At 55.8% G+C, this 26,378-nt stretch overlaps 2 protein-coding genes across 4 annotated transcripts in view; one reads left to right on the top strand and one right to left on the bottom strand.

Moving 5' to 3' along the window:
* Positions 1–7,524, top strand: part of PPP2R2D (protein phosphatase 2 regulatory subunit Bdelta) — a 29,024-nt gene extending 21,500 nt beyond the window's left edge. For all 3 annotated transcript variants that reach the window (XM_088791744.1, XM_074338790.2, XM_019728274.3), the window contains 4 exons: positions 1,274–1,438; positions 3,009–3,178; positions 3,249–3,340; positions 5,896–7,524. In XM_088791744.1, the coding sequence (XP_088647870.1) occupies positions 1,274–1,438; positions 3,009–3,178; positions 3,249–3,340; positions 5,896–6,175 (707 nt within the window). In that variant the 3' untranslated portion in view covers positions 6,176–7,524. The remainder of the gene's footprint in view (positions 1–1,273; positions 1,439–3,008; positions 3,179–3,248; positions 3,341–5,895) is intronic.
* A 6,265-nt stretch (positions 7,525–13,789) lies between these two features.
* BNIP3 (BCL2 interacting protein 3) lies at positions 13,790–26,259 on the bottom strand. The gene is made up of 6 exons (XM_019728277.3): positions 26,039–26,259; positions 18,283–18,433; positions 17,675–17,759; positions 16,316–16,422; positions 16,082–16,231; positions 13,790–14,807 (listed from the first exon to the last, which is right to left on the bottom strand). The coding sequence occupies exons 1-6, from the start codon at positions 26,082–26,084 to the stop codon at positions 14,765–14,767; spliced, it is 582 nt and encodes a 193-aa protein (XP_019583836.1). The 5' UTR covers positions 26,085–26,259; the 3' UTR covers positions 13,790–14,764.
* Between the last annotated feature and the right edge of the window lie 119 nt (positions 26,260–26,378).

Genomic DNA, 26,378 nt, shown 5'->3' with positions numbered 1-26,378 from the left:
TGCCCGTGTCCCTTGGTTTAATGGTCCGCTCTGTGGCTCTGTAAATCGCCATTAAGTTAATGCCCATTTTTGTGAATTTTTTTTTACATCCTTTGTCAGTTTTTTCTCCTAATGGAAGCTCATATTTTCTTGAATGATTTATGAGAACGCTAACACATAAAGGGTTTGTTTATGCCGTCATCCTTCATTGTTTTTTTAAAATGTTTGTCTCACGATCATGCTTTACATGCCCTTTCCTGTGACGGAGATGACAGATCATAGGGCTTACACACTTTCACATACTCGTGTCTCTTACCACTGTGCAAATGCCTCTGATCCACTCACATGCTGGGCTCAGCCGCTCTGCCCCTCCTGTGTACTGACAGCCGCCCGTGGGCTGTCCCCTCCGTGTGCCTTGGGTGTCTTGCTCCTGGTTAACTGCTGTGTGAGCTGGCACGGTCCTCTCGCTGGTGGAGGTGGCCCTTCTCCAACCTGGGCTGTTGCCTTGCGGACCCTTAGTCCCGGTCCTGCCTTGAGCCTGCTGGGAGCGCTTCTCGCTCTAAGCACTGCCAGCCGCATGGGCTTCCCTGACGCCCAGGCCTGGCCCAGGTCCCCACCCTGCACAGTGGCAAGCTGGGGAGTTGTGGGGGCCAGTCCCTCCAGGGTCACTGCCCATGCCGTCTGATGTCCAGTGCCTGAACTGTGGTATCGCCTAGTTGGTCAGCTTTCTTAGATGTCACAATGGCAGGATACCTGTGGTCCCTGCTGTTCCATCTTGGGCGAAAGTCAGCTCCTGCTCTCGTTTTTTTGTTTTGTGATTTCTGTATCTTGCAACCTCCTATAGGACACACTGTAACTACGTAGAACAAGCTGTTGATGTCAGATACTTGGAAAAGTAGAATCATTTGGAATTTGCGAACACTCGAACACTTGTGTGATTGTTCGTGGAAATAAGCATGGATTTCTGTGCACGTGGCTGCTTGCTTGCTTTTCCTAAGTGTATCACTGAGACTGGCCTTGCTATGAAGGTCTTTACAGAACGTTAGAGGAGGCAGTGCGTGTGTGCATGGCCCGTGGCCGGGGTCGGGTCAGAACAGCGCAGCCACTCACTGACGGGCCCTGCCACACTCGTGTGTGTGTGTGTGTGTGTGTGTGTGTGTGTGTGTCCGTGTCCGCCTGCCTCCCGGGCAGCTCGGCTAACCTCACCGCCCGGCGGGTTGTGCTCCTGCTGTTCGCCTGCCTGGGGGCTGACTAACCAACCCCCGGAGGTTGTGCCTTAACCGTGCGCCCGCAGACATCGTGGACATCAAGCCTGCCAACATGGAGGAGTTGACAGAGGTGATCACCGCGGCCGAGTTCCACCCGCACCAGTGTAACGTGTTTGTCTACAGCAGCAGCAAGGGGACCATCAGGCTGTGTGACATGCGCTCCTCAGCCCTGTGCGACAGACACTCCAAGTGTAAGTGCCTGGCGTGTGGGGACCGGCTCCCTGACAGCTTCAGTTTTCAGATGCTGAGGTGTCTGTGAAGGTGGACAGGTGTCTTCTCCTGTCACCATGCCCATCGGCTGTGGGCCGTGGCCGAGAAGTGGGACGTGAGGTCGTGTTGCCTGTGGACTGTCCGCGGTGGTGCCGGGCTAGAGCCCCCGAGCCGCATGTTGCCTCTGCCTCTGCATTAGGTCCCGTCCCTGTGACCGCTCCCAACTGTCACCACGGCCTCTGCTGGCAGCCAGTCCCCCAGGAAGTCAGGCACTGTACCCACTGAGTCGTGAAGTCCCTTCTAGGGGAGGAGAGTTTTGGATTTGTTGTATTTTTAGACATAAAGAATAGGCCCCACTTCATAGAAAGCTAGTGTGCACACCATGGGTGTGTTATGTGCGTTCTGGAAACTGAAGGCGGGTCCCTGGAGTGCCACCAGGTAAACCCTTCCTGTCTGGCAGTGTCTCCCGTATAAAGAGCGCCTGATGTTAAGTGTACGTGCGCGCTGGCTGGCTTTCAGGAAACTTTCTGCCTTATGCTCTTGTGGGGCTGAAGTGTGTTTGCACGAATTCCGTACTTACAGAATTCCTGCAATGAAAACTCAGTCAATATCTTCAAGATGACACTCTTGAATGAACAGTTCTCAATTCCAAGAGTAGTTTTATCTGTTAGCAAAGTAATTTCTTTGACTAGGTGCTCGGTACTGCCCCCAGTTTGCTTAAAACCAACTTCAAATGTAGAGCCAACAACATACAGGTTCCTACACTGTTTGTAAAAAGGTAGAGCGGTTTCAAAGGACGCACCGCTCTTCTCGTCCGAACTTTCCCAAGCCGTAGGCGGGACAGTGCGCCGGGGGCCACGGGTGTGCGGCCTCCAAATGGCGCAGGTGAGGGGGCCATTGAGGTGCTGCTGAGAAAGCAAAACTAGGAGACAGGAGGGTCTGCTAGGAAGCGTTTAGATTTTTCTGAAAGCAATGGTTCCGCTTCATTGTCACACGTGACTGCTAAGGAGTGGACACAACCCCGTGGCAGGTGGGACCAGTCTGGTTATTAAAGTCTGGACCACAGCATTCCCAGCTAGAGGTGGCTGTCACTCCGGCAGCCTGTGGCTCTGTCCAGGCCGCCCTGGAGCACCATGTCTGTGTCCTCAGGTGATGCCATGTCTGCTTCCTGTGCTGGGGACGCCGCGGGGGGATGTGGTCTGCTAGGGCCTGGTGCTGCGAGGACATGCAGACACGCTGTGGTCGCAGTGTCCAGTCGGCGCAGGGACCTTACGCAGGACACATGTCGGCATGTCCTGGAGCTTTTCCAGGCAGCGTGGAGGGCCTCACCCCCCGAGTCGTACGACGTGGCCCCGTCAGTCACCGCCACGGCAGTGTCTCATCCAGACGTCTTAAGCACAGAAGTCAAAGACCAGCAACTGTCTGGCCACCAGGAAAAGCAGAAGCTCGAGCAGATCCCTGTGGAGTCTCGGGGGCCTGCGTCCTACTTGGACTTCAGAGGGCTGTGTCGTCTCGTTTCTAAACACACACTGAAAACGTTGTGTCTTTCAGTTTTTGAAGAACCTGAAGATCCCAGCAGCAGGTCTTTCTTCTCAGAAATCATTTCCTCCATCTCCGACGTGAAATTCAGTCACAGTGGTCGGTACATGATGACCCGAGACTACCTGTCGGTGAAGGTGTGGGACCTCAACATGGAGAGCCGGCCGGTCGAGACCCACCAGGTGAGGCCGCTGCTGGGGACGGCGCCACGCCCGCACGTGGTGCCCTCTAACCTTCTGTGATCTCGTTAAGGTCCATGAGTACCTCCGAAGCAAGCTGTGCTCTCTCTACGAAAATGACTGCATCTTTGACAAGTTTGAATGCTGCTGGAGCGGTTCAGACAGGTAAGGCCTGCGTCGGGGCGACGGCCTAAAGCAGGGTGCTCTCCCGGGTCTCCTCGGGCCGGACGTGGGCCTTTCAGAGGCGGGTGGGCCAGCTGCAGTCCCAGGTTGCGAGGGGGCATGATGGACGCGGTTTCCAGGCCGTTTGTTTCTTGGTTTGATGACAGTCTCGACGTGGGGAAAATGGGATGTCTGAGCAGACTTCTGACTGTGTATAATCCCGCCTATATACACAGTAAGCACAGTACCAGGTTCATAGCGGCTGTTTTTAAACTGCTTAGTGAGTGATAATTTGTCTTTCGTTATGTCCAAGAGGAGCAAAAAGGAAGTGGGGACGTTATGTGCCAGTAAGTATGTGGATGGCCACCCTTCAGTTGGCCTTTTCTTGGACAGAAGTGGGAGAAAATACCCTCAAAGCTTACTGGTCGTCATGCTTGGTCAAAAAGTGGAGATAGCCGGTGTGAAATCTTGATTTAATTTATAATGTAACCGTTCTGAAGGTGGGAAACAAGCCTGCCCTTCGACTGCTGCAGACACAGCCCTGCGTGGTGGGCCAGGTGGACAGCAGCCAAGAGTCCCATTCTTGGCAAACCCAGTGAGAACACTGTTGTGAGGGTGCCTGCTGGCCATGTCAGGGAACTCTGCCAGAACAGCCTGGGGCCCAGATGTCCCCAGGTGCAAGGCACACAGGAGCTCACAGGTGAGAACTATCAAGTATGTGCAGGAAAGCACATCCAGTGAGTCAGCAGAGGCTACAACGGGACTGCACCCCAGGGGCGTCAGACACTGAAGTCACTACGTGACAGTATGAAATGAGAATGCAGCAGGACGTTTGAAGGAAGGAGCCAAAACCTGAACGGGGCACCACAGGACGATTCGAAAGGACCTAGGAGATTTGGAAAAGAAGCAGACGGAACTCCAAGAAATGAAAAATGCAGGTGTTGAAAGTCACTGCGTCACTGCCTGGAGTGAGACGACATGACATGTATGTCAGACGATCTCAGAGACAGCAGAGAGCACACTGGACGAGTGTGTGTGTGGTCTGGTGGCCTTGGTGACGTTTAGAGCATGGACAACAGTTTGAGTTGAAGAGCCTGTAACTTCAGAATATAGAGCATACGGGAATGCTCGCCCTGCTTTGATTGCCCAGCAGGCGACAGGAAGCGAGAGCCTCTTTCTGGAAGGGCACACGGGGGCTTAGCTGTTAGCATGCCGGGTGGGTGTGTGGATAATCACTGCATGTTCTTTACACCTTCTGCTGTATCTGAAACATTGCAAAATGCAGTTAAAGCCCCTGTCCCTAGGGGCATCCAGAAGCTTCCAGTCATGTTCGTTCACTCTCGTGAACGCTCCCCTGCCTTTTTGCTGGAAGCTTCTGTGGAGAGGCAGGGTGGCGTGGAGTGGAGTGAGCTCTCTGTTCCTCTCCCTGGACCAGGCTGCTGGGGCCTCTGACCTGCACTGGCCACGTCTGCAGTGGAGTCGCAATAAGCACAGCTAGCGGGGCCTCGTGTTCCTCTTCATGGTGTTTTATCTGGCGCGAAGCGTTCGGGGAGCCAACCTGACACTGAAGTGTTTGCCCGCAGCCGGGATCGGCCTTCATTGGCGTAAAGGAAACCCCAAGCTTCTCGTGGTGCCTTGAGGACCCACCCATCACCATGCGGTGACGAGACGGGGGTGTGGGTGTTGGCATAAGAAGACGCTGGTCCCAGCCGGGCAGCGGAACTGAGCGTGGTGGTGTGGGAACACCTCTCTCTCATCAAGAACTGGACTCATTCTGAAGCCGTGGGTCAAGTCATGGCAACAGTCACTGTCATGCAGCCATTGTTCTCTCCTTTTGTAGGAAACAACCAGGACTTCCTACCGATACAAAGGAAATATAACACGATGATGGGTGATTTAGTGGAATTGTCGTACTCCGGACGCTGAAAGCCATTAGGACCGCTGCTGGAGAAGTACAAAGAGGGACAGGATTGCAGCCTCTGGAGCCGACTGTGAAGGGAGGGTCTCGGTTGCTCCCACACTTCTCCCCGTGAGTCTCCTCACTGTTTGCTTCATGTAGCAAACCTGCTGAAATTAAGGAATGAAGAAAACAATCTCTGATCAACTGTGAGCAAAGATACTTGGCAGCTTGAACAGATGGCTATGAAATGACTCAAGATCGCTTGGGTCTCCCTCAGTCAGAAGTCAGGACTTGGCGGTAAATCAGACTGTTAGCGTGAGCGGGACAGATGACTGTGTAGAGGGCTTTGTGCCTGTGTCCAAAATGCATAATATCGATGCAAGGTGCAAAAGTATGAACCTGTTACTTTTTTCCTTGTTTATTCTGTGATACTTTGTTTCACTGACAGGATTATCTATATGAAAGGCAGTAACTAAACCTCATGGCATTTCTCTCCTGACCGTGTTTGCTTTTCGCTCTTGTTTCTGAGAATAACTGTGTGCCATGGAGCAGGGCTGCTGGGACGCGACCCACAGGGCGAGTCCAGGGTGCTGGGCCCGCTGTGCGAGTGTCGCGTGCCTGGTCACTGACACGTTCCTGTCTCTTCCTGTTTGAACAGTGCGATCATGACTGGGTCCTACAACAACTTCTTCAGAATGTTTGACAGAAACACGCGGAGGGACGTTACCCTGGAAGCTTCCAGAGAGAACAGCAAGCCTCGAGCCAGTCTCAAGCCTCGGAAGGTGTGCACAGGCGCCAAGAGAAAGCGGGACGAGATCAGTGTGGACAGCCTGGACTTCAGCAAGAAGATCCTGCACACCGCCTGGCACCCGGCGGGCAACGTCGTCGCTGTGGCTGCCACCAACAACCTGTACATCTTCCAGGACAAGGTCAACTAGCAGCACGTGCGGACACAGCAAAGCCCGGCCGTTGCTGTCGAGGGAGGGCGTTGTCCTCCCCACAGAGAGCAGGGGGCGCTTCTATCCCCTCGGAGACGGGGCCGGGTGACCTCAGCAGAGCCCGCGTGTCTCTGCCCGCAGCAGGGGGGCTGTGGGGCTCGCTGCCCAGCAAGGAGCCCGCTCGGAGCAGACGGACGGATAGAGCTCAGTCGAAACCGTTGCTCAAAATAAGTGTATTTATTTAAGACCGAGCCATCCTTCCCGGTTTATAGACCAAAGCGTTACCACCCAAGAGAACAGCTGTTGTCAGATCTCTAGTCTCGTCCTGCTCTGCTGTCCGGGGCCCAGTGCAGCTGCGCCGGCCGCCCTGACCCGGGGCCATCGGCCCAAGCAGCTCAGGCAGTTCCCCATGCACCTGTATGGCCCTCACACCAGGTGTGGCCACCCAGTAGAGACGACACTGCGCAGTGTCTGCAGTTCCCTCCTGAGCGACGTCTCTCTGCTTCGACTGCACATCACGAGTCACGACGCTGGTGCTCCAGGGCGCGTGGGAACCTGGTCCTTCGATGGCAGAGCAGTGGCAGCTGTGCAATTCTGCAGACTGAGCGTGCCTGTCCCCACACACCCACCTTTTTGTCTGTAGAACTAGCAGGCCCGACACGCCAGGTAAGGTCTGGGGAATGCCTTAACTGACCACCTCTGAGAAGGAAAACTGCAAGGAACGCCATGGAGGTGCTGCTACGAAACCAACACCTGCTTTGCCGTGTGCAAAACTCACTGCAGTTGGAAACTTACGTGCTTCCTTTTAACTTTTTAAACTTAGTAACACGATCTGCATGCTGATTTTCCTACTGCACTTCAAGCCAGCGAACGTAAACAACTTCAGCTGGGGTAGATGCCACTGGGACAAGTAGGACCCTCGCTGTCAGAGATCTGATTCCCCAGACAAGCTGTAGAGGCCTCACACCACCAAGTGGCCGGGCCGCACCACCGTGGAGGGCACATGAGCCCAGCATCGGGGAGGGGAGCTGCTCACGCACCCCAGGTGAGCAAGGGCCTCTGCTTGTCCCTCGGCACCCTAAGTTAATGTTATCAGAATGCCACATTGGTTCACATTAAGTTACAAACTGAGCATCTAAAAGTACATTTATTTTCATTTCAAGACGATTCGTACACTGTACCTTGGTTGTGACAGACACGGTTTACAAATCTAAGGGGTGGAACAGGGTTGTTTAGGCATCAGTCAGCCCTGGTCCTTAAGGAAAAGCAGTGCTAGTAAAATAGGATTGTGTATATTTGTTCAGCTATTTTGACCAAAAAGTTTAATAAATTTTAAATGTTTAACTGGATCTGCATTGTGTATTTGGACAACTTCCTTCATCTTTCCTTGAAAACATATTTCAACTAAATAGAAAGGCAGCCTGTGCCTCTCGGAGGGGACAGAGCAGAAGGTAAGGCACAGGGTCACCGTGTGCAGGCGGTGTCCGCAGCTGGCTCCAGAGTCCCCATTTCTGTGGGTCCTTGTCCCCGGCTCAGCGGTGATGTGACAGGTACAGACTTTCAGAGCATCTAGGAATTTGTTTTTTTCCCTCGCCGTCACGTAAAAATCCTCTGGTTTTCAGACTTCTATTTATTTCTTGTTTATGGCTTTACTTAAACACCTTTTTGTTGTTCTTCTTCTAGAACTTTCCCCTTTTCTCCTATTGAAGTTAGGTCAATTTTATCTGTTCCTGAAAGTTAATGCCGGGAGTTTTTTCATTGCTGAGGACACTTTCACTTGACGGAAGTGTTACTACTCTCTGGGCAGATGGCCTGGATCTGGCGAAAAAGCTTTATTCATGTGTGAATTCAGACATGCATTTTTGAAAAGAAAACCTGAGCCTCTGTCAGCCAGTCCAAGACACGGACAGTGCGCTTTAAAACTGTGCACAGATCACGGCACGGGTGAGCGGAACAGCAAGGAAACGAGCAGTGCACCCGCCCTGCTGGGGGAGGGCTGTGGCCGACGTGGTCACAGGCGGGACCCAGCCCCGAGCCGTGACCTGGTTTTCCCGGGGGCAGAGCAGAGGGCTCCCGGTTAGGAGGAATTGCCTGCACGTCTGCTGAAGGGGCTGAGCAGGGCGGCAGGAGGGCGCCCAGACTCCTCAGGTTCCCCGTCCTCGTCACCCGTCACCGGGTGTCGGCAGCCAGGGCCGAGGGGCAGCCCCGAGTGGGCGAGCAGCAGTGGTGTGTTGCGGGCTGTGCTCCGAGCCCAGGGCGTTGAGAGGGACACACTGTCCCTTGGGTGCTGTGGCAGGAGGGGAGGAGGCCACACACAGGGAGGCTCGTGTGCGCGCCCAGGACCCAGTTCTCCGGCATTGCAGGGGGACAGGACGCAGCCACACACCTGGAGCAGAGCAGGAAGGGCCCACCCGTGCCCACCTCCAGGCAGTCGCCTGCTGCCTTGGTCCCCAGGCCAGGCCCAGCTGCTCTTCCCATGGGTCCCCCCTCGCTGCAGGGGCTCCCGTGTGCCCACCGTGGGCGCCGCCTGAGGAAGCTGGGGCCGAGTGTGGACAGGGCGTAGCCCACACTTGGGTAAGGACAGCAGTCACCCCACTGGGTGTCAGCCTCTTGCAGGCGCCCGGCCCACCTGTGGTGGGTTACAGGGGGCGGCGCGGTGCGGTCACTGGTGGTGCCTCTGGGCCCCACACTGCCACACAGAGCTGGTGAGTGCAGGGTGCAGAGGCCACCTGCACAGTGTAGGGGGGACCTTGGACTTGGTGCCGCATTGTCCCTGATGGTGTGATGGAGGGGACACCGGCTGCCGACGTGCTGGGGTCAGAGTCACTGCTTAGTCTTCCACGCCCCCCACCTTCACGTACGTGTGGCCGAAGGTGGGGGGCACCGTGGTGTCCAGGACAGGTGGCAGTGCACTGGGCGGGAGCTGGTGGAGACCACAGAGGAACCCACACTGGGCTGTCCTGTTTGGGGGTCTGAAGTGGTCCAAGGCTGACAGACTCATCTGTCTGATTGCATCTCCTGCCTCTGCCTCTGTCACTCCCTTCTGAGGAAGCACACGTGTGCCACCGAGGCTTAGGACTCTTCCAGGAAAGCTTGTTGAAGACGTGAGTAAACGGAACCTGGGGTTTCTCTGATGGTCACAAGATCTTCTAAGTATGGAAGGTGACTTGTTCCCATTTCGTTTTCTTTGGCTATGACGGTACTTGGTGGTGACATAATTTTCAGTTTTGCAAATCTTCTCTGGGCAGCTCTCCTTTCCTGAAGTCCTCGAGCGTCAGTGACGTTTGTAACAGGCATGGCTGGACTGGAACTTCCCAGGCCAACCAGCTCCCTTGCACACCTGCAGGGACCCCGGTGCCTCAGCAGGCCCCTCCGCTGGGGGCCACCCCACCATGGCTGGGCCCACACGGAGGAGACCCAGGGGTCCACGTGGCACCCCATCGCTGGGGGGTGTACCCCCACCCAGCTGCCAAGCGGGGTGTGTCTTCTGAAAGAAGCTCCTTGCAGCTTTCAAGGTGACCATGTCCCGTGACTAGTCGCTGCCTTCAAGCTCAGTTATTAGAAAATTACCTCTGGAAATGTCAGCACAGTTTTTTAATGTGCATTCCATGAGGATGAGAAACAGTTTGTTAGTCCAAGGACTAACTTTCAGGGGAATTTTGTTCTCTAAACTCTAAATGTCCGAATGAGTACAGCTGTGGTGCCTAGAAATGTTTTCTTGATCGAGGTGTAGTTGACATTCAGTGTGTTTGTTTCGGGCATACAACACAATGATTAGATACTGCAGCACGGTCACACCATAAGTCTAGTTCACGTCCGCCAGCAGTTAGAAACTTTGTGGTGAGACCTGTTGGGACCCACTCTCAGCCACTTTCAAATGTGCAGCGAGCGTGTTGTGACCCAGTGGCCTGGCTGTGCATCAGACCCCAGGACTTAGGGATTCTGTAACGAACTTTGGTCCTTGGATGCCTCTCCCATCCCCACCTCTGGCAGGCGCCCGTCTGTCCTCTGACTCACCTCATTCAGCGTAATGCCCTCGAGGCCCATCCACGTTGTCACTGATGGCAGGACTGCATTCCCAGGACAGACACAGGAAGCATGTGTTCCGTGGCTGTTTCCATGCTGGCTCCTGTGAACACTGCTGCAGGAACCCGGGTGCAGGTATCTCCTCGAGGTAGTGTTTTTGTGTTCTTTGGATAAACATGCAGATGTGGGGTTGCTGGGTCCTAAGGTAGCTCTATTCTTAATATTTTGAGGAACCTCCATACTGTTTTCCATAGTGGCTGTACCAATCTGCAATCCCTTTTCTCCAAATCCTCACCAACACTTCTCATCTTTTTGATGAAGAAACGATTTTTTTCCTCAGTGTAAGTGTGAGCTGGTGATTGGTGTACATTTCAGAAATCTTCAGCAGGATCGTCGCAAAGCCTTGGCCCTACCTGTGGTAGTCTGTTACTGTCATTCTTCGCAGACGCCTTCCCACCCCCTTTTTGCACAGGTCGCATGTGTCACCCTGCCTCTCGCTCTCCCCACCCACAGCAGCCCTGGCCATCTCGTCCCTGTTCACGAGGAGCTTCCTCTGCTGCCATGAGATCACTGGGCAGCCACATTCCAGCACCACCGAGCCCCTCCCCACTGGTGCTGGTGCCACTAGTCCGGGGACCACCCTGAGGAAGAAGCTAGCATCAACTTGTCTTCCTTTTTTCATTTTATTTTCAAATAATTTTGAACTAGTTGCAAAAATCTAAGTTCTTCAAACCCTCATCCTATGTCCCTGACGCCAACATCTATGTGGGCACAGGTGCTTGGGGACACCTGGAAAGTCACATGTGGTACTGCCAGCTCGCCCACAAATCTTGGATCTCCCCGATTCTTCCTGACACCTCCCGACCAGGATCCATCCAGTCACGGGTCCACGTCACATTGAGTTGTCGTGTCTCAGCTTCTAGCCCCCACAGCTCCCCAGATTTGCACCATCTTGACCCAGGTCAGTTCATTTGTAGACTCTTCCTCAACGTGGCCTTGCTTGATAGGTCTCATGATTCGCCTGCCGTTACCCGTTCTGGCAAGAACAGAGATGTGGCCGCCTCCGCGCATTGTCAGGAGGTCGATGGTGTCGCCAGGCCGCCTCACTGTGAGGTGGCGAGTTTGCTTTTTGTAACGACTTTGGCGGGGACAGTGAACCCACTCTTCATCCTCATACCTTCCGCCATGAACTTCCTCCGCTGTGACACGGCAGTTGTGTTTGCTTGATGGTGGTGACTCGTCTGTTGGCGGGCCTCTCCCCACTGACTCAGTTATCGGGGTCCATCGGTGGCCTGTGGGTGCTGCCTTGGCCTACAGGTCATCGTGACTTTGTCACTGAGTTCCTGCAAGTCGGCTCCCGTGGAGGTCCTTTCAATATGCCATCATCTTTTGAGCACATCCTTGAAGGTCCCACTCACCTTGCCCCGGAATCCCCTTCTCCAAGGAGCTCTGGGTTCCTGGAGAATGGTATTCGGAACCATCACCAAGTGTTGCCAGCTCCTTGCTGCTGAGGTGTCACTGAACCGAGCTGGACACACTTGTGCGCTCCCACACATTTGATGGGTTTCTGCGTGTCCTTCGAGCCGAGTTAACATACTTCTAGTGTACACCCAGCCTCCCCTGCACCGTGCCCGCCACTGAGACCTGCTTCCTAGTCCGTGACGTGTTTGTGCTCAGCAGTGGTACATGCAGCAGCTTCTGGACCCTCGCCTGTACCTGACGGACGTCACCTCTCCCAGCAGGAGCGCGGTGCTGTCCGCTGTGATCCAGCCCTTCAGGTTAGGCCTTCCTTCCCCACCTGTCACGTGGCTTCTCGTTGTACGTCAGACCCCTGTGTCTTCCCCCCACATTGGTTTTCATTACTGACTGAGGCAGGAAGTGCAGCAGTGCTGTGGCTCTAAGTTACGCCCAAGTTTCTCCTACCGCCTTGGGTCTGCTCACCCCTGCCCGTCCGCGCCCACCCCTGCCCGTCCCCGCCCGTCCGCGCCCACCCCTGCCCGTCCCCGCCCACTCCTGTCTATGGCCCATCTTCCTTTCTGGCCTATTCACACCGAGCTTTTTTGCACAGATGAGCAGGTACATGTACATTTTCTTGGCTTTCTGCATCATCAGTGGCAAACCGTGTGTTCTATTTTCTTTCCTCAAACACCATTTGGTTCACCAGTCTACAGTCTGGGCTCAGTGGGCTCATCTCGTCTCTCCTCCCAGTGGTGTCAACTGGGGCAGGTCACCTGACACCAGAGGGTCTGCATCAGAGATGGCCCGCCCACAAGATGGCCCATCCTTCCCAGGTGGGCCCCTGCACTGGGTGGTTTCACGCCCTCACGGAGTGCTTGGTGCATACCAGGGAGGGGACTTAATGTGTTTCAGTGGCCTAGCAGCTCTTCGTCCCACTGCTGGCTGGGCTGCTCCAAAGCCAGGGCAGGAACCCAGCGCCTCACGGTGACGTGGCAGGGCTGGGCTGTTATAAGTGCCTGTCACTATTTCTTATCTGTTGCAGACACACAGATACCTTTACTTGACAGTGGATCGTGGAAATCACTCCGCTGCGCTGTGCCCCACTGGGGAGCACCACGCCCACCGCCCACCGCCCAGCCCCCTGTACGGGAGCTTCAGCTGCAGACGTTTACACTTCATGTTACTCCTGTTTGGTTAGATCCTTGTGCATTTACACTTTCTCATGTTTAGAGGTTTGCGTTCAGGGTAAATTCCCAGCAGTGTTTTCTAGGAATGGCGGATGTGCAGGTGTCATTCTTAGAAACCGCCCCGTTACCTCCAGAGAGCTGCTCCCATCTGCTTCTCTTCTGGCGACATGCAAGTGTCACATAGTCTATACACTCAGACCCTGGTTAGTGCAAATGTCTGGCTCAGGAAACTGCCTTTAAAAGTACAGTCAAGTGTTTTCATTTTTTAAATCTAAAACCGTTTGGATTGTGCTTTTTGTATTGTGTACTTGTTACTCAATGGATAAGATGAATAGTGTTATTTGTATTAACAGTAGAAAGGAGGTCTATTTGCAAAAGCTCAGTTACTGCACTGAAAGATACTAACCTGAAAAGTAACTATACAAACGTATATACACATTTGAAATAAGTCATTTTAGGTAAAATGTCCACTGTATTGACGCAGTGTGACGGAAGAAGCCTCTAGAAACCCCAATCCCCAGTCTCACTTATGTAACAGCTTAAGTCCGTTTCATTAGGAGCTCAGCTGTTAGTAAATGCCCTTGGCGACAGGGCCCAATCGCCCGAGTGACGGTTCCTAGGGAGGTAGGACTCACTGAGCTCCCTTTACGGGGTGCTAATTCCAAGGGCACTGGCCTTGCTCAGACATGCTGAGTGCAGCCCCCGTGTCGTAACACTCTAGACAGAGCAGAGGAACAAACCCTTCTGTTTCCCATGGAAGACAAACACACTTGCTGTAAAACGAAAGGGGATTCGTGTGGCCAGAATGTGACGTCACAGACTTCCTTTTTTAGAGGATGCACTGCAGAAAGAATCGGGGGGCCATTCCACTAGCTGTCTCCAAGTGAAAGGGCTGTGTGTACAGTCGACCCCTCCCAAGGTAATCGATTCAATATAACAAAGATTTTTAAAAATTAAAACGTTCCATTTATTTTAACACAACTGAATTTAGTGTGGAAAAGTGAAACACTACACAATGGCATATAAACAGTATATCAAAGGGGCCACCTTTAAACAATCATGCGGTAGAGAAAACACCCGACAGGGAACAGGCCTGGTTTAATCAAAAAGCTTTTATGGCATTTCATTTGAAACCGTATGCAAATACAGAAACCTCTAAAGGATTTGGCGAAGATTTATTGTTTTCCTATTTCCAGTCTTTTAAAGTAAACACAGATTTGCTTAGAATGAAGCTGATTCTAAGAGCACACAAAAATTGAACACAGACAAGCCGCAATTCAGCATCTAGAGTGGGAAGCAAGGGAGGTACTTAGCAGGTGTCCTACACGCGTCCGAGGTGGTCACAACCGGTCGTCAGTCAGCCTGCAACAGCCGGCAGGCCAGTGTCTGCACGGTCCCGGGAGCCTATATGGTACCAGGGCTGCACTTGTTATCAACCAAGGACAACTGGCAGGAGACTAGGCTTCCGCAGACAACCTGCACCTACTCATGGCATTTCCTACTCGCGTGTGAATATAAGGCCACAATATTTATGTGGGATAAACCCTTCATGTGGTCATTTTAACATCAACGTTACTCGTGCTTTCGAGATACGAAGTGTTTTAACCAAAGTAAGGTTACAGATAACGTGTTAAAATGCTCCATCATAACTAGCATGTTAAATTACGGATGCTCAGGTATCTATGGTGTCCAAAGGAAAGTGACCCCAGGTGGCTGAGTGGCTATTCCTGTGACATGCTTACTGATTGATCCCATCGGTATGGATTACAGGTTAGTGTGGCTCAGCGTCTAGCCTTCTTACTAAATTGGGGACGCAGCATTTACAGAACAAATGAACAAGCGGTGCAGCCACCAAGGACCGAGACGGCACCCGGTGGTGGTGCTGCGGGCGCCTGCCGAGGCCGGTCCCCAGTCTGCATCAGAAGGTGCTGGAAGCGGCCAGGCGCCGGCCCACGTAGATCCTAAACAGGAAAAGCAGCGGCTGTGAGGGTGGGCCTCACACTCTGGTCATCGTGACACCAGGGAGGCCCATGGACACGGCTGATGAACCATGTGCACTCTCGCCAAGGGCCCTTCCCATTGGGTGTCACCACACGTGCTCACACAGTGCACGCAACCCAACCCTCAGACAAAGGGGGACACAACGCACCCCATGTCTTCTCTACAAGGAAACAATGCAACAGCCTTTCGATGTTTAAACTGATCTAACCACACGCTGCAGGGCAGGTGAGTGGCACTGCAGGCAGTAATGACCACCAGCCTCAGAGGCCAGGTGAGTGGCACTGCAGGCAGTAATGACCACCAGCCTCGGAGGCCAGGTGAGGACGGAGGATGTGACTCCAGCAGGCCCCTGGCGACGGTGAACACCTGCTGCGGGGCCTCCCCAATGAACCGGAGGGCGGGTCTCAGTCTGGCCCTGCCGGGGAGCCCACAGGGGTTGGGGTGGAACCCGCCCAGGACATAGGGTTGCCCCCAGATGGGAGCTGGCTGCAGAAGGCCACCCTAAAGGAAGGCCCCATGCCTCAGGCCCTGACATGCTGGCTCTGGAAGAGCTGTCGGAATCACCGTCTATAAACACCCCAGAGTCCATATGCACCCAGGAGCCGGGGGCCCAGCCAGGAAACCACTCCCACAGGCAGTCAGAACTGCTCTGGGGTTTGGAGGTCAGGGAAAGGAACCCCACTCTCACTTCCTGCACAGCTACCTGACTGGACAAAACCTTGCGAGACCCACAAGCTTCCATTGCTCAGAGATTCAGGACAGACCGGGTGCCCTCTACCCCAAGGCTCAGGGAAACTGGGAACGGGTGACAGTGCCACGGGGCTCTGAAATCCTGTATCCCTCCAGCCACATGGCATCAGCCTGAGGCATGAGCCCATGCTGACAACCCGGTCCATCCAGGAAGCTATGGCCGCAGAATACTGTCACCCAGCAGGACTCCACCCCCACCCCCAGCCCCACCCCAAGGCTGGGACTGAGCCAAGAAGGACAACTCTGGCTCCAAGCATTATGCCCGCCCGGGGCCCCTCGGCACTGTTGGGGACAGGCCTCCAGGATCCAGAGTGCTTGTGCTTTCTGCGTCGTCAGGGCGAGAAGCCCCAAGCTGAGGGCCTGGCTTCCGTGTCACTGCCGAGGGGACTGCAGGAGGTGCTGGGAGCCCACACGGCTCTGCATCATGGAGGCTGGTTCAGAGCATACACTGGCAGCCTCGGCCCCGCGACCACGGGCCACTTACCCCAAGCCGATGGCCAGCAGGTGCGAGAGCAGCAGGGACGGCAGGAAGACTTTGAGAAACTCGGCCGAGAACACGCCCCCCTTCTTCATGACACTCGTGTTCCTCATGCTGAGGGTGGCTGTGCGCTTCGGGTGCTTGAACAGGAACGCCCTGCAGGGGAGGAGGGGGCGGGTTAGGGCGCCAGCCTGCTCCACGGTGACACGGGACGTTACATGACACTGAAAACGGACTCACTTGGGGGGGACATTTTCCGGCCGGCTTGACCAATCCCATATCCAGTCTGAGTTTTTCTTTAAGATGCTTTCCACTTCTTTCCTTCTCTCAATGTAATCTTCCTCCGACTAAGACAAAGTGTTGCAACACGTGAGCATGTGGAACCCACACCACCAGCACCACCTCCCACTCAGCAGCAGGTCGGCGGGTGGGGGCTGCAGCCACTCGCTCCCCTAAGAGACAGGCGGACCACCTGTGAGAGTCCCAACTGTGACCCCAGTGGCACTGAGAGCTGCAAACACCGTCCCGCGGAAGCCTTGCCAAGAAGGACAAAGACGTGCACCAAGGTGCTGGCTGGAGCCGAAGACAATGAAGCACCACCAGTGCGGCGACGCCAGTGGCCGCTGTGCAGCCCACAAGCTCAGAAGCCGCCAGCTCCTGGCGCAGAGGGAGGGGAGCCAGACCCTTCCGTACACCCCCACCGCCTGCCACATTAAGGACGTGAACACGCTAATTAGACAGGACTTGCAAAAGTAGAATTACAGGGCTTTTCTCTACTTTTCTACATTTAAAATTTCTGTACCTGAGCATAAAATTCCTTCTTAAAATAAGAAAATAAATTGTAGAACATTTGGGAAATACTCCAGAATGCAGTAGCAACACCACCCAAAGCTGGCCATGGGCCCCGAGTGCCTGGGGCAGGCCACCTGGGCCCCTGCTGAGTTCTGGACGCCTCTGGCTTCCCCACAAAGCCTGAGGACCACGACCCGCCTGCCCTTGCTGAGAACACAGCAGCCTGTGAGGACAGGACTGGCGGTGGTGGCCACAGAGCGGTGGCGCTGCGGTTGCTAAAAGCACCCCAGAAGCACTTCCTGAGTGGCAGCCTTGCTCAGGGTCAGCTCTGCCGGCCAGCGCCAAGCAGGGGCACGGGACCTGCTCTCACCTCACCTGCTCTCAGACTTGGGCCTCCTCCCAACCACGCCCAGCGCCTGACATTGAGGACACGTAGAAAAGTGAGCAGCCCGTTAGCTCCTCACTGAACCACCCGGCAGCCTCAGCAGGCCTGACAGTGCTCTGGGAGGCGAGTGCCAGGGTGGACAGCCCACAATGGCCGGCACGCGTGCCCGACCTACCGCCAAGAAGACAGAGACCACCACTAATGGCTCCCACTACCCTTCCCACTGGCCACGCGCGCCCTCCCCAGGCTACAGGCACGGGGGGCGGAGGGCCCGCCACGTGTCCTCCCTGAGCCCCAGCGTGGGGGATGCCCTCACCCCACATCGTTTTTGAAAAGGCAAGGGACACCCTAATAGCCAGACTCTGCTCTCAGTGATGTACAGACAGACCCGACTGCCCGCCTGCGCCTCCCGGGGGCCTTACCTGGGAGCTGTTTTTCTCTCCAATGCTGTGGCTGTCTGTTTCCGACGCTCTGTTAATATCCTGTGGGGTCTGTGAGCGAGGGGGGCTGGGGAACGATGAGAATGGGAAACACAGAGCATCATGTTAACATTCTTCCCACAGGGAGGGGACGCCCAGTGGCGGGGCCTCCTGCCAGCACCCGCAGCGTCCCTTCTACCCGGAGCCAGGCCCAGACTTGTCCTCCCTCTTTGCAGCTAAGCTCGATAGGTGTCCGCTAGCCAGTCCTGGGGAGGACATGGGACAGCCAGAGGGAGTGGGCTTTGTCACCCCTGGCTGTGGCCTGTTGCAGCTGACCTTCAATCTCAGACTCAGCTATGGGACCTTGGTTCACTGGCCGAGCCGAGGACAGTGACTCACGACAAGCGGCCTGACAAAGCTAGTCACGGCAACGGGGCAGAAACACGGGAGGCCCGGTGCCGCCCCCGCTGGAGCACAGTCCCTCCTCCCACCAGAGGACAAGGGCCGGGCCTAAGCAGGCGGGCAGCCAAGGCGAGCGTCCCCGGACGTGAGCTGTGCCCGCCGGCCTCCCTGCACAGCAGCAGTGGAGCCCACGGCACGTGTGCACCCACCTGTCACAGTGAGAACTCTTGGAGCTGCTCCGTCCGGATTCGTGCTGGGCATCCAGCAGGATTTTTTCCATGTCACCGTTGTAAATCGAAACTGAGGCTGGGACACTGCTCCCATTCCCATTGCTGCTAAAGTGCAGCTCCACCCAGGAGCCTGGCGGGACAAAACAGGGCACGTTTGGAAGTTTCTACCCACTTTGCATGTGGTCCACTCCGAGAGGCAGAAGCGCAGGGACACACCAGCTGTCTCCTGAGCCCCAGGCCCCAGCCGCGCCCTTTCCCTTTCCAGCTCCCACACTGGTCTGGCCCCGCCAGCCCGAGGCCGAGGCCCATCGGTGGAGTCGACTGTCGTCAGCGAGTCCAGCTGACCACAATACTCTCTGCGCTGAACTATGAGAAGAAAAGGGGTGTCAAGCAAAGCCCACAGGACTCAGAAGATTTTAAGGTGTAAAGTAGCTTTTACTACCTATCTGTGCACATCCCGACCCCGAGACCTGACAAACGTCGTGACGGCTGCTCTGGATTCACGACACCAGCAGCCAGATGAATCTACTCTGAGCACAAGCACGGCCATTTCTGACGACACCCGACTCGGCACAGCAGGCCACACCCGGCGTGCATTCAGCCCAATCGACGGAAGTCGGCTCCACATTCTTTCTTACATGGATGAAACTTGACGTCTGTTATATATTCTGAACATATTTATTTCACCCAGGTACATGTTACAGATTTAGAGAACTGTCTTCTTAGCACCAGGACACCTACTTACCACCACGTAACGCCAAAGCAGCTGCCATCCCCACTGACCAGGAAGCCCACACGTAAAGCCACTGCTCCAAGCCGGGATCTATCCCTGAAGACCCAGCACCTGGAGGTCACTGGATAAGCCCACGCCACGCAACAGCTGGGCACGCACTGCGGGCGGCTGTGCACCGGGCAGGGGCTGGGCTGAGCCCTGCAGAGGGAGCCCGCAGAGGCAGCAGCCTGAGTGACAGACAGCCCGACACAGGGCCATGCCAGGCGGTGCAGGATGGCCAGGGCTGTTGGTCTTGCCCCTGCGCAGGTGTCTGGGGGGATGGAAACCACTGTGGCCCATCCCACACGAGGACAGAAGAACCCCGGACACAGAGAAGGCCCCGCGTGGCTGCGGCCGAGATACCCGCAGGCCTGAGGGCAAAAGCAGGGAGGGCTCCTGGGGTTGCACCGAGGGGCCAGCTAGTGTGCACTGGGCTGTGGGCAGGCGTGCTCTGCTGCTGCGTCCAGGAGCCCACGGTGCGGCCACGCCACTGTCTGCCCAGCTGGACGTGCAGCTGGCTTCCAGGCGGGCGGCTGTGAACAGCGCCTCCCTCTCTCTCCATCCGTCCGTCCACCCATGTGCTCTCACCTCTGCAGCCCCACCTGGGGGGGCCATGGGGGTAACAGGCAGCAGGACCACCACCACCACCCGAAGGAGCTTCCCACTCGGGACCGTCAGTCCTCAAACTCAGCCATTCATTCTGTGGTGTGTGGCCTGTGGTGCATTTCTCTGATTTCTACTGAGGCTGAACATTTTTCATGCTTACTGGCCATGTGCATAGCAAAAATCTCGTACTCTTTCCTTCTGTCTGCAGAAGCTCAATATTCCAGATACGAGCCTTTCCTCATGGGAGTGTTGCAGGTCTCTCTCACCATGGCTTCTCTTTTCACCCTTAACGTCTCCTGATGAGCACAAACTCCTGATTCTAATTCAGTCACATTTCCAGTCTCTTCCTAATCTGAGGCCACGAAGATACTCTACTGTATTATTTCCAAAAAGCTGTATTGTTTTCACTCATGACGACCCAGGTTCAGTGAGCCTGGATTTCACGTGTAGGTGGAACCTGAAACAGGTCTGTCTGGCTTTTCCCTCACTGACGAGACTGCCTCTCTCTGCTTCTCCCTCGGCCATGCTGCTTGGTCAGAAACCGAGCTGGCAGCACACACAGGCCTATGTTGGGCCCAGGACAGTTTTCTACTTTATGCGGAAGCCTGTGTCTCTCTAGGGTACCTCCTGCTCCAAGATCACCCTGGTGGCACAAGGAGGGCGGGTGCGGAGGGAGCTGGGAGGCAGGCTGCAGGGGCCTGGAAACCCAATGAACTGGGTTACACTCGCTCTCACTTTTTACAGTCATTGTCACCCAGAGCTGCCACTCTGTCCTTAAACCAACATGGCACCAATGACGCCACACGGGTTGGGGCGGCGCCCGTTCATCGGAGCCCGCGGCCATCACCGCCTGCTGAAGCACCGGCGGCTGCTCCCTGACACAGCAGGCAGATCTGCCAGTCCTGGCCTAGTGCTGAAAAAGCTGCAGGACACATCGTCAGTGAGAAGCAAGCGATCACGGGCCCACGAATAGACGAAAAGCTGCGGCCTGGATAGCAGCCTCCAGTTAGCTGCTGACGAAATGACCACACATGGTGTCGGAATAACGCATGCCTTTTCTCTTTAGCCTCTCAGGTCGCTTCCTGTCAAGCTGGTCCGCACAAGTGCATCACGAACACAGGGAAGGAGGTGGTCCTGGAACCAGGCCCCTGAGCCGGCCTCGAGCTCGGACCCCGCCGCACCAGCATTCCGGAGCCCGCTCACTGACTGACCACGTCCACCAGGCTGCCGACCACCTTCCAAGTCCTCTGCCCGTCCACACCCTGAGGCATCAGCATTAAAACTCTAGCCCCCTTTCCTTCCCTGGATTCACAGTCACACTCAGCCAGCTGGCAAGGCAGCTCGGGCCCCCTGGCATGGAACAGAGCATGGGCCCCACGCTGGGCCCAGTTCCGTTTTTCTCGATTCAACCTGTTATCCAGATTCTGGGCCTGGCTTAATACCCGGCCAAGCTCCAGTGCTACTCAGTGTCTGACATAAGCGGAGCTCGAGGCAGGTGCTGCTTTTTTGATTCCACTTCTGACAACACATGTGGGGGTTTCGACGGCACAAACCAACTCTCCAACACCACCGAGCTGCCCCACAATTCAGTTTAGCGGTGCCACTACCTGGCGCTGCAGTCAGGTCCCCCAGCTTGGAGGGCTTAGTGCCAACACTGTCTCCACATCAGACGTCAGCCACATTCTGCCTGGCAGACCACAATTCAAGGCTCCTTCCAACACCCCACCCCACCCCAGGTCCAGTTAACTCACCAGCACAACTCACAGCACTCAGGAAAACACTGTGTTTACCCATTTATTAGACAGAACACAACTCAGGAAGAGCCAAGTGGAAGAGACGCACAGGGCACTGGTCTGGGGCACGGGGGCAGAGCTTCCCTGCACCCTGACCTGGGCACCGCCCTCTGTGTTCACCAACCCAGCTGTCTCCAACCTAGCTGTTCAAAGTTTTCATAACCCAACCTCCAGCCGTCCCTCCCTGCAGGGGCTGGGTGCTGGGTTCCCACCCTCTGATCACAGGGGGCTCTTCCCCACCCCCATCAGAGCTCGGCAGAGCCTCCCTGAGGGTTCCCTACAGAAGGGGTTCCATGCATAACAAAGGCACTACTGCCACTGGAGCGATCCCAGGGGTGTTAGAGCAGTGCCAGCACACACTAATTGTTTTAACTGAGCTACAGTGTTGACACAAGACATACTGGTTTCAGGTGTACACACGTGTTTCATTATGTCATGGGCCAACTCAGGACTCCATGGACACAAGTATGCACGTGCTTTTTAGAAGCATCTCATAGGAAGTCCTAAGCATCATTGAGAAAGAAGAAAAATCCCATTCTGGACTGTCTGCAGCAAAGCTTTGGGCCCAAAAGCTGTATTCCCAGGAATGATTTACTAAAGGGCAAGCGTTTTATTATTAACTTGCAACAAGCGGGATAACATTCTTCCTGGAAAAAAGAAAATGTGTGCTGTTAACCCACTCACATCCTGCAATTATTAAGGTCACTCATCTTTTTAAGCAAGGAAGATGGGATGAGGGCTGCTTCAGAAGCACAGATCACCTGCCCAGTAACTGGTATCATGAGGCCCCAGAAGAAAACGGAAGGCGCTGCTGAGGGCGGGCGTCGGGGCCCGGTCCCGCCTCCTCTCCCCCACACCCACTGTCAGGTGCCCGGCTCACACACAGCAAGTCAATCCCAGCCTCAGGACAAGGTAGATGGGCGTACCCAAGTGCCACCACAGTCCCTGCCTTCTGCAAGACTCCAGGCTGGCCTGGCCACACTGCCTTCGACATACCCAGGTGCAACCCACAGAGCCCCAAAGGCCACCCACACCCCAGTCTGAGGTAGCAGATCCCAACTGTGACTATGGAGACTCACCTGAGGTGCTTTTACTGTTCCCCAGGAGCCTGGCCCACCGCTCTGAATATCCTTACGTGGAGTGCTGGGACGGACTCCAGAAATAGATTCTGGAAAGGCTACAATGGCAATGTTGGGTGGGCCAGGGCTGAAGCCAGCTGGCCAGGGAAATGACATGGGAACAAAGCAGCTGTAAGACTGGGAGCAGCGTCAGAGAGGAGGGCGGTCCCAGAAGGCAAGGCATCCTTGGAAGGCCTGAGGCCAGCAGCCGCCAAGCCCAAAGGCAGCACCGGCCAATCGCAGGGCTTCTTCCCTGTGGGGGGAGGGCTGAGGGAGGGGAATGCAAAAGCTTCAGAGAAGACACTCCATTCACAAGTGACTTGGAACAGATAATTCTGGCTCCTGGTTCCTACCAGGAGCTGGGTGTCTTACTTTTGCCAGGCGGGGTCCTGTTTAATGCATTCTGTCACTTATGCTCCCGATATCCCCCTGGCACTCAGCATGGAGCCCCTGACTCTTCCTTAACTGTTATCACTGCGACAATCTGTGAAATGCAGGGGTTGGGCTAGGATTTAATGCCTGAAACCCCTTTATACTCCCAAACTGCAAGCACCACAGTTCCCCTCCAGAGGAAAGATGAATTATTTTTCTCCATACACCTTTGTCCCTGAGGAATTGCCACGTGGGGAGTTGCCATGATGAGCACTGTCCCCAGACACAGCAGTAACAGGGGTGGGGGCATCTCAGAGTAAAGGGCTGAGCACTGACTGAACTGACGCCCACACCCAGGAGCGAGCAGTTCTGCTCAGAAGGGGGCCTTCTGGGAAGTAAACCACGCACCCTCCCATGACACTGTGACACAACAACATGCGTGTCAGCAGTTGTGCAGCTAAGAAGAAAAAGGCACAGAACACCTTGCAAGTCAACAGCTCTAACTAGAATGGACCAGGGAAAGGGGGGAAACACATCCATCATGCTGTTCACGCCTTGGGGAGAACATTCTGGTGCCAGATACAAGCACAGGGGAAACCGTTTACTGCTGTCTGTGAGTTTGGCTACCGAAGCTTTCTCAGTTGTCGTGTGAGGTAAACAAGAGGGAACCAAATCAAAACAGAGCAGACAGAGGACAAGCCCGCTCCAGCGAATCCAGAATCCATGCGGCTCATATTTCGTGGGGCAGCTGCCCAGTGACTGACTCCTCCCAGCCGGAGCTGGACGGTGAGCCAGTGGAGTGCCCGACAGCACGTACACACTAGTACACTCAGGAATCCCAACCATGAGTTTCCACTCCCTGTGTAACCATCTTTTTATAGAATAAGCAAAACACAAAGCAAATCTTTTAATTCATGAGCTGGTGATTTTGCATTGCCAATGACTCAGCTGTTTGGGGTGTCAGTCAGGGAGCCCCTCTGGAGGGCTCAGAACTCTTCCAGAGGCTAAATCTGAGCCAGTGAAATACAGCGTCAGAAGCAGTTTGATAATTAGGAAAAGAATGATTGTAAGGCCAAGAGTTTATAAAATACCCCCTGGATCCTGCGTGAGAAAAGACAGAAAAGATTAATTCCTTAATCCAGTTCAAAGAAAACAGTCAATTTCAAAATTTAAGGAGATTACAGGATTTTAAAAATGGGGTTGTACTTGGCTATGAAAAAGAATGAAATCTTACCATTTGCAATATGGATGAACCTAGAGATCACTATGCTAAGTGAAGTAAGTCAGATGGAGAAAGACAAATATGTGATCTCACTTATATGTGGACTCTAAACAACAGAATAAACAAACAAAACAGAAATAGACTCAGAGATATAAAGAAAAAGCTGGTGGTTGTTAGATGGGAGGTGGGTGGGGATGAGGGAGAAAGTGAGGGGATTGGAAAGTACAAACCCGGAGTCACAACACAGTCACGGGGATACGAAACACAGCTTGGGGGATGTAATCAGCAGTGTTGTAAAGATGGTGTGAGGCGCCAGACGGGCGCTGGGCTTCTCGGGGGGACACTTCACGGACTGTGTGGATGCCTGACCACTGAGCTACAGACACCTGCGGCCGAAGCAGAATAATATGACATGCCAACTATAATTAAATATAGGTAAGTGTGCACACACGTACATAAACTACAGCACAGGGAAGACAGTCAATGGTATTGTAAGTTACACACGATGCCAGAGACGCAGTAGGTTGGGGGGCAGCAGACTGGGGGGGTTATTACCACTTTATGGAGGGTGTAAATGTCTAATTAGCACATTGTTTTGTGCACCTGAAACTAATAAAAAACTGTGGTGGTACTTTTAAAACACATGTCACACAACGCATTAGGCTCACTCAGCCTTGCCTAACAGAAATAAAATGCTGCTTTAAGGGCTAAGACGAAACACCAGCAGCTCAGTGAACGTACCCGAATAACGTCGCGGATTTTACAGCCACGCTCGGGTCTGAAGTCCCCTCCCAGCCCCGCTCCTGCTCGTCCTGCCCGGGGAACTCGCGCTCAGAGACGCAAAGGTGACGCCGCGGCTCCTCCTCCCCCACTGCGGCCTCCCGCGCGGCCAGACGGAGCCCGAGCGGCAGCGCCACCGACGCGAGGCCACAGGGCGGCCCTCAGGCCGCCACCAGCAACGAGGCGGAGCGACCCTGAGCGCGCGGGTCCGGCGTCGCCAAGGCCGGGGCAGAAGTGCCGGCCGCTGGTCTGCGACGGCGCCGGACGCCAGCAGGTCCCCCGCGTCTCCTCTTCACCCGCGAGTCAGTTTTGTTTCCGAGCGACCCCCCAGCACGAGCGGACTCAGCAGCGGCCTGGTCACCCGCCCGCAGCGTTTGCAGACGCCGCCCGTCCGTTACACGGCCCAGAGCCGCCGGCGGCCGCGGCCTGTCCGCACCCCCGGTGACCCCTCCCCGCCCTTCCCCCGAGACAAGCCCCCCGCCGCGGACGGGGCTCCACGCTGCACTATTCAAGCCCGTGCAAACCCTTAACGCGGCTCCTGCCCCCAAAACCGACCGGTCTCAGCCACAGAACGTGAGACGCGGCCTCTGAGAAGCTCTTCGGGCTCCAGGGTGACTCGAAGGCGGCGCTGCAGCCGCCCGGGGCCGGCGCGTTCCGGCTCCTCGCGGGGTCAAGAGGCGTCCGCGCCAAACCCGCCGCCAGCGCGGCCGCCACCGCGGACCCGCTCCCTGCGGCGGAGCAGCCGTGCGCCCCGGGCAGTCCCCGCACGGGCCTCGCACGTCCCAGAGGGACCCGCCCGGGCGCCCCGCGTGCAGGTCCGCACTGAGGCCCCGGGTCCCGAGCCCCGGGCCCCGCCCCACGGGCAGCGAGCAGCCCCCCGCCCGCCGCGCGGAGACCACCCCCGAGCGGGCGCGGGGCCGCTGCCCACAGGCGCAGGCTCGGCGCCGGCGCCCGCCCCGGGGCCCGGCCTCCACCGTGAAGCGGCCCCGACAGGTTCTGCCCTCCCGACTCGCGCCTCCCCGTCCCCACGGCCTCCGCTCAGCAGTCGCCGCGCCGCTCCCGCGAGGCTCACCCTGCAGGCTCTCCTCCTGCAGTCCGGGGGTCCCGCTCTGCGACATGGCGCCGGAAGGAGGGCGCTGCGGCCGCCGGGCCGGGGATCGGGGGGCGCCGGGCGCTGCAAAGGAGACGGCGGGAGCTGGAGCACTAGCGCTGGGCCCAACAATGACAGTCGCGTCAGCCCAGGGCCCCGACTGACTGACGCGCGCCGGCAGACGCACCGCAGATAAACAGCGGATAAGCGGCGGCGTCGCCGATTGGCCGCGAGGAGGGGCCTGCGCGTGCGCAGGGCGTGGGGTGCGCGGGGCGCGTGCGGCGCGTGCGGCGCGTGCGCGGGGTGGAGCAGAGGCGTCGCC

This window comes from Rhinolophus sinicus, chromosome 15, assembly GCF_057876585.1.
Source record: "Rhinolophus sinicus isolate RSI-liver-muscle chromosome 15, RSI-T2T, whole genome shotgun sequence".
NCBI classification, from domain to species: domain Eukaryota; kingdom Metazoa; phylum Chordata; class Mammalia; order Chiroptera; family Rhinolophidae; genus Rhinolophus; species Rhinolophus sinicus.
This window is presented reverse-complemented; position numbering and strand designations above follow the sequence as displayed.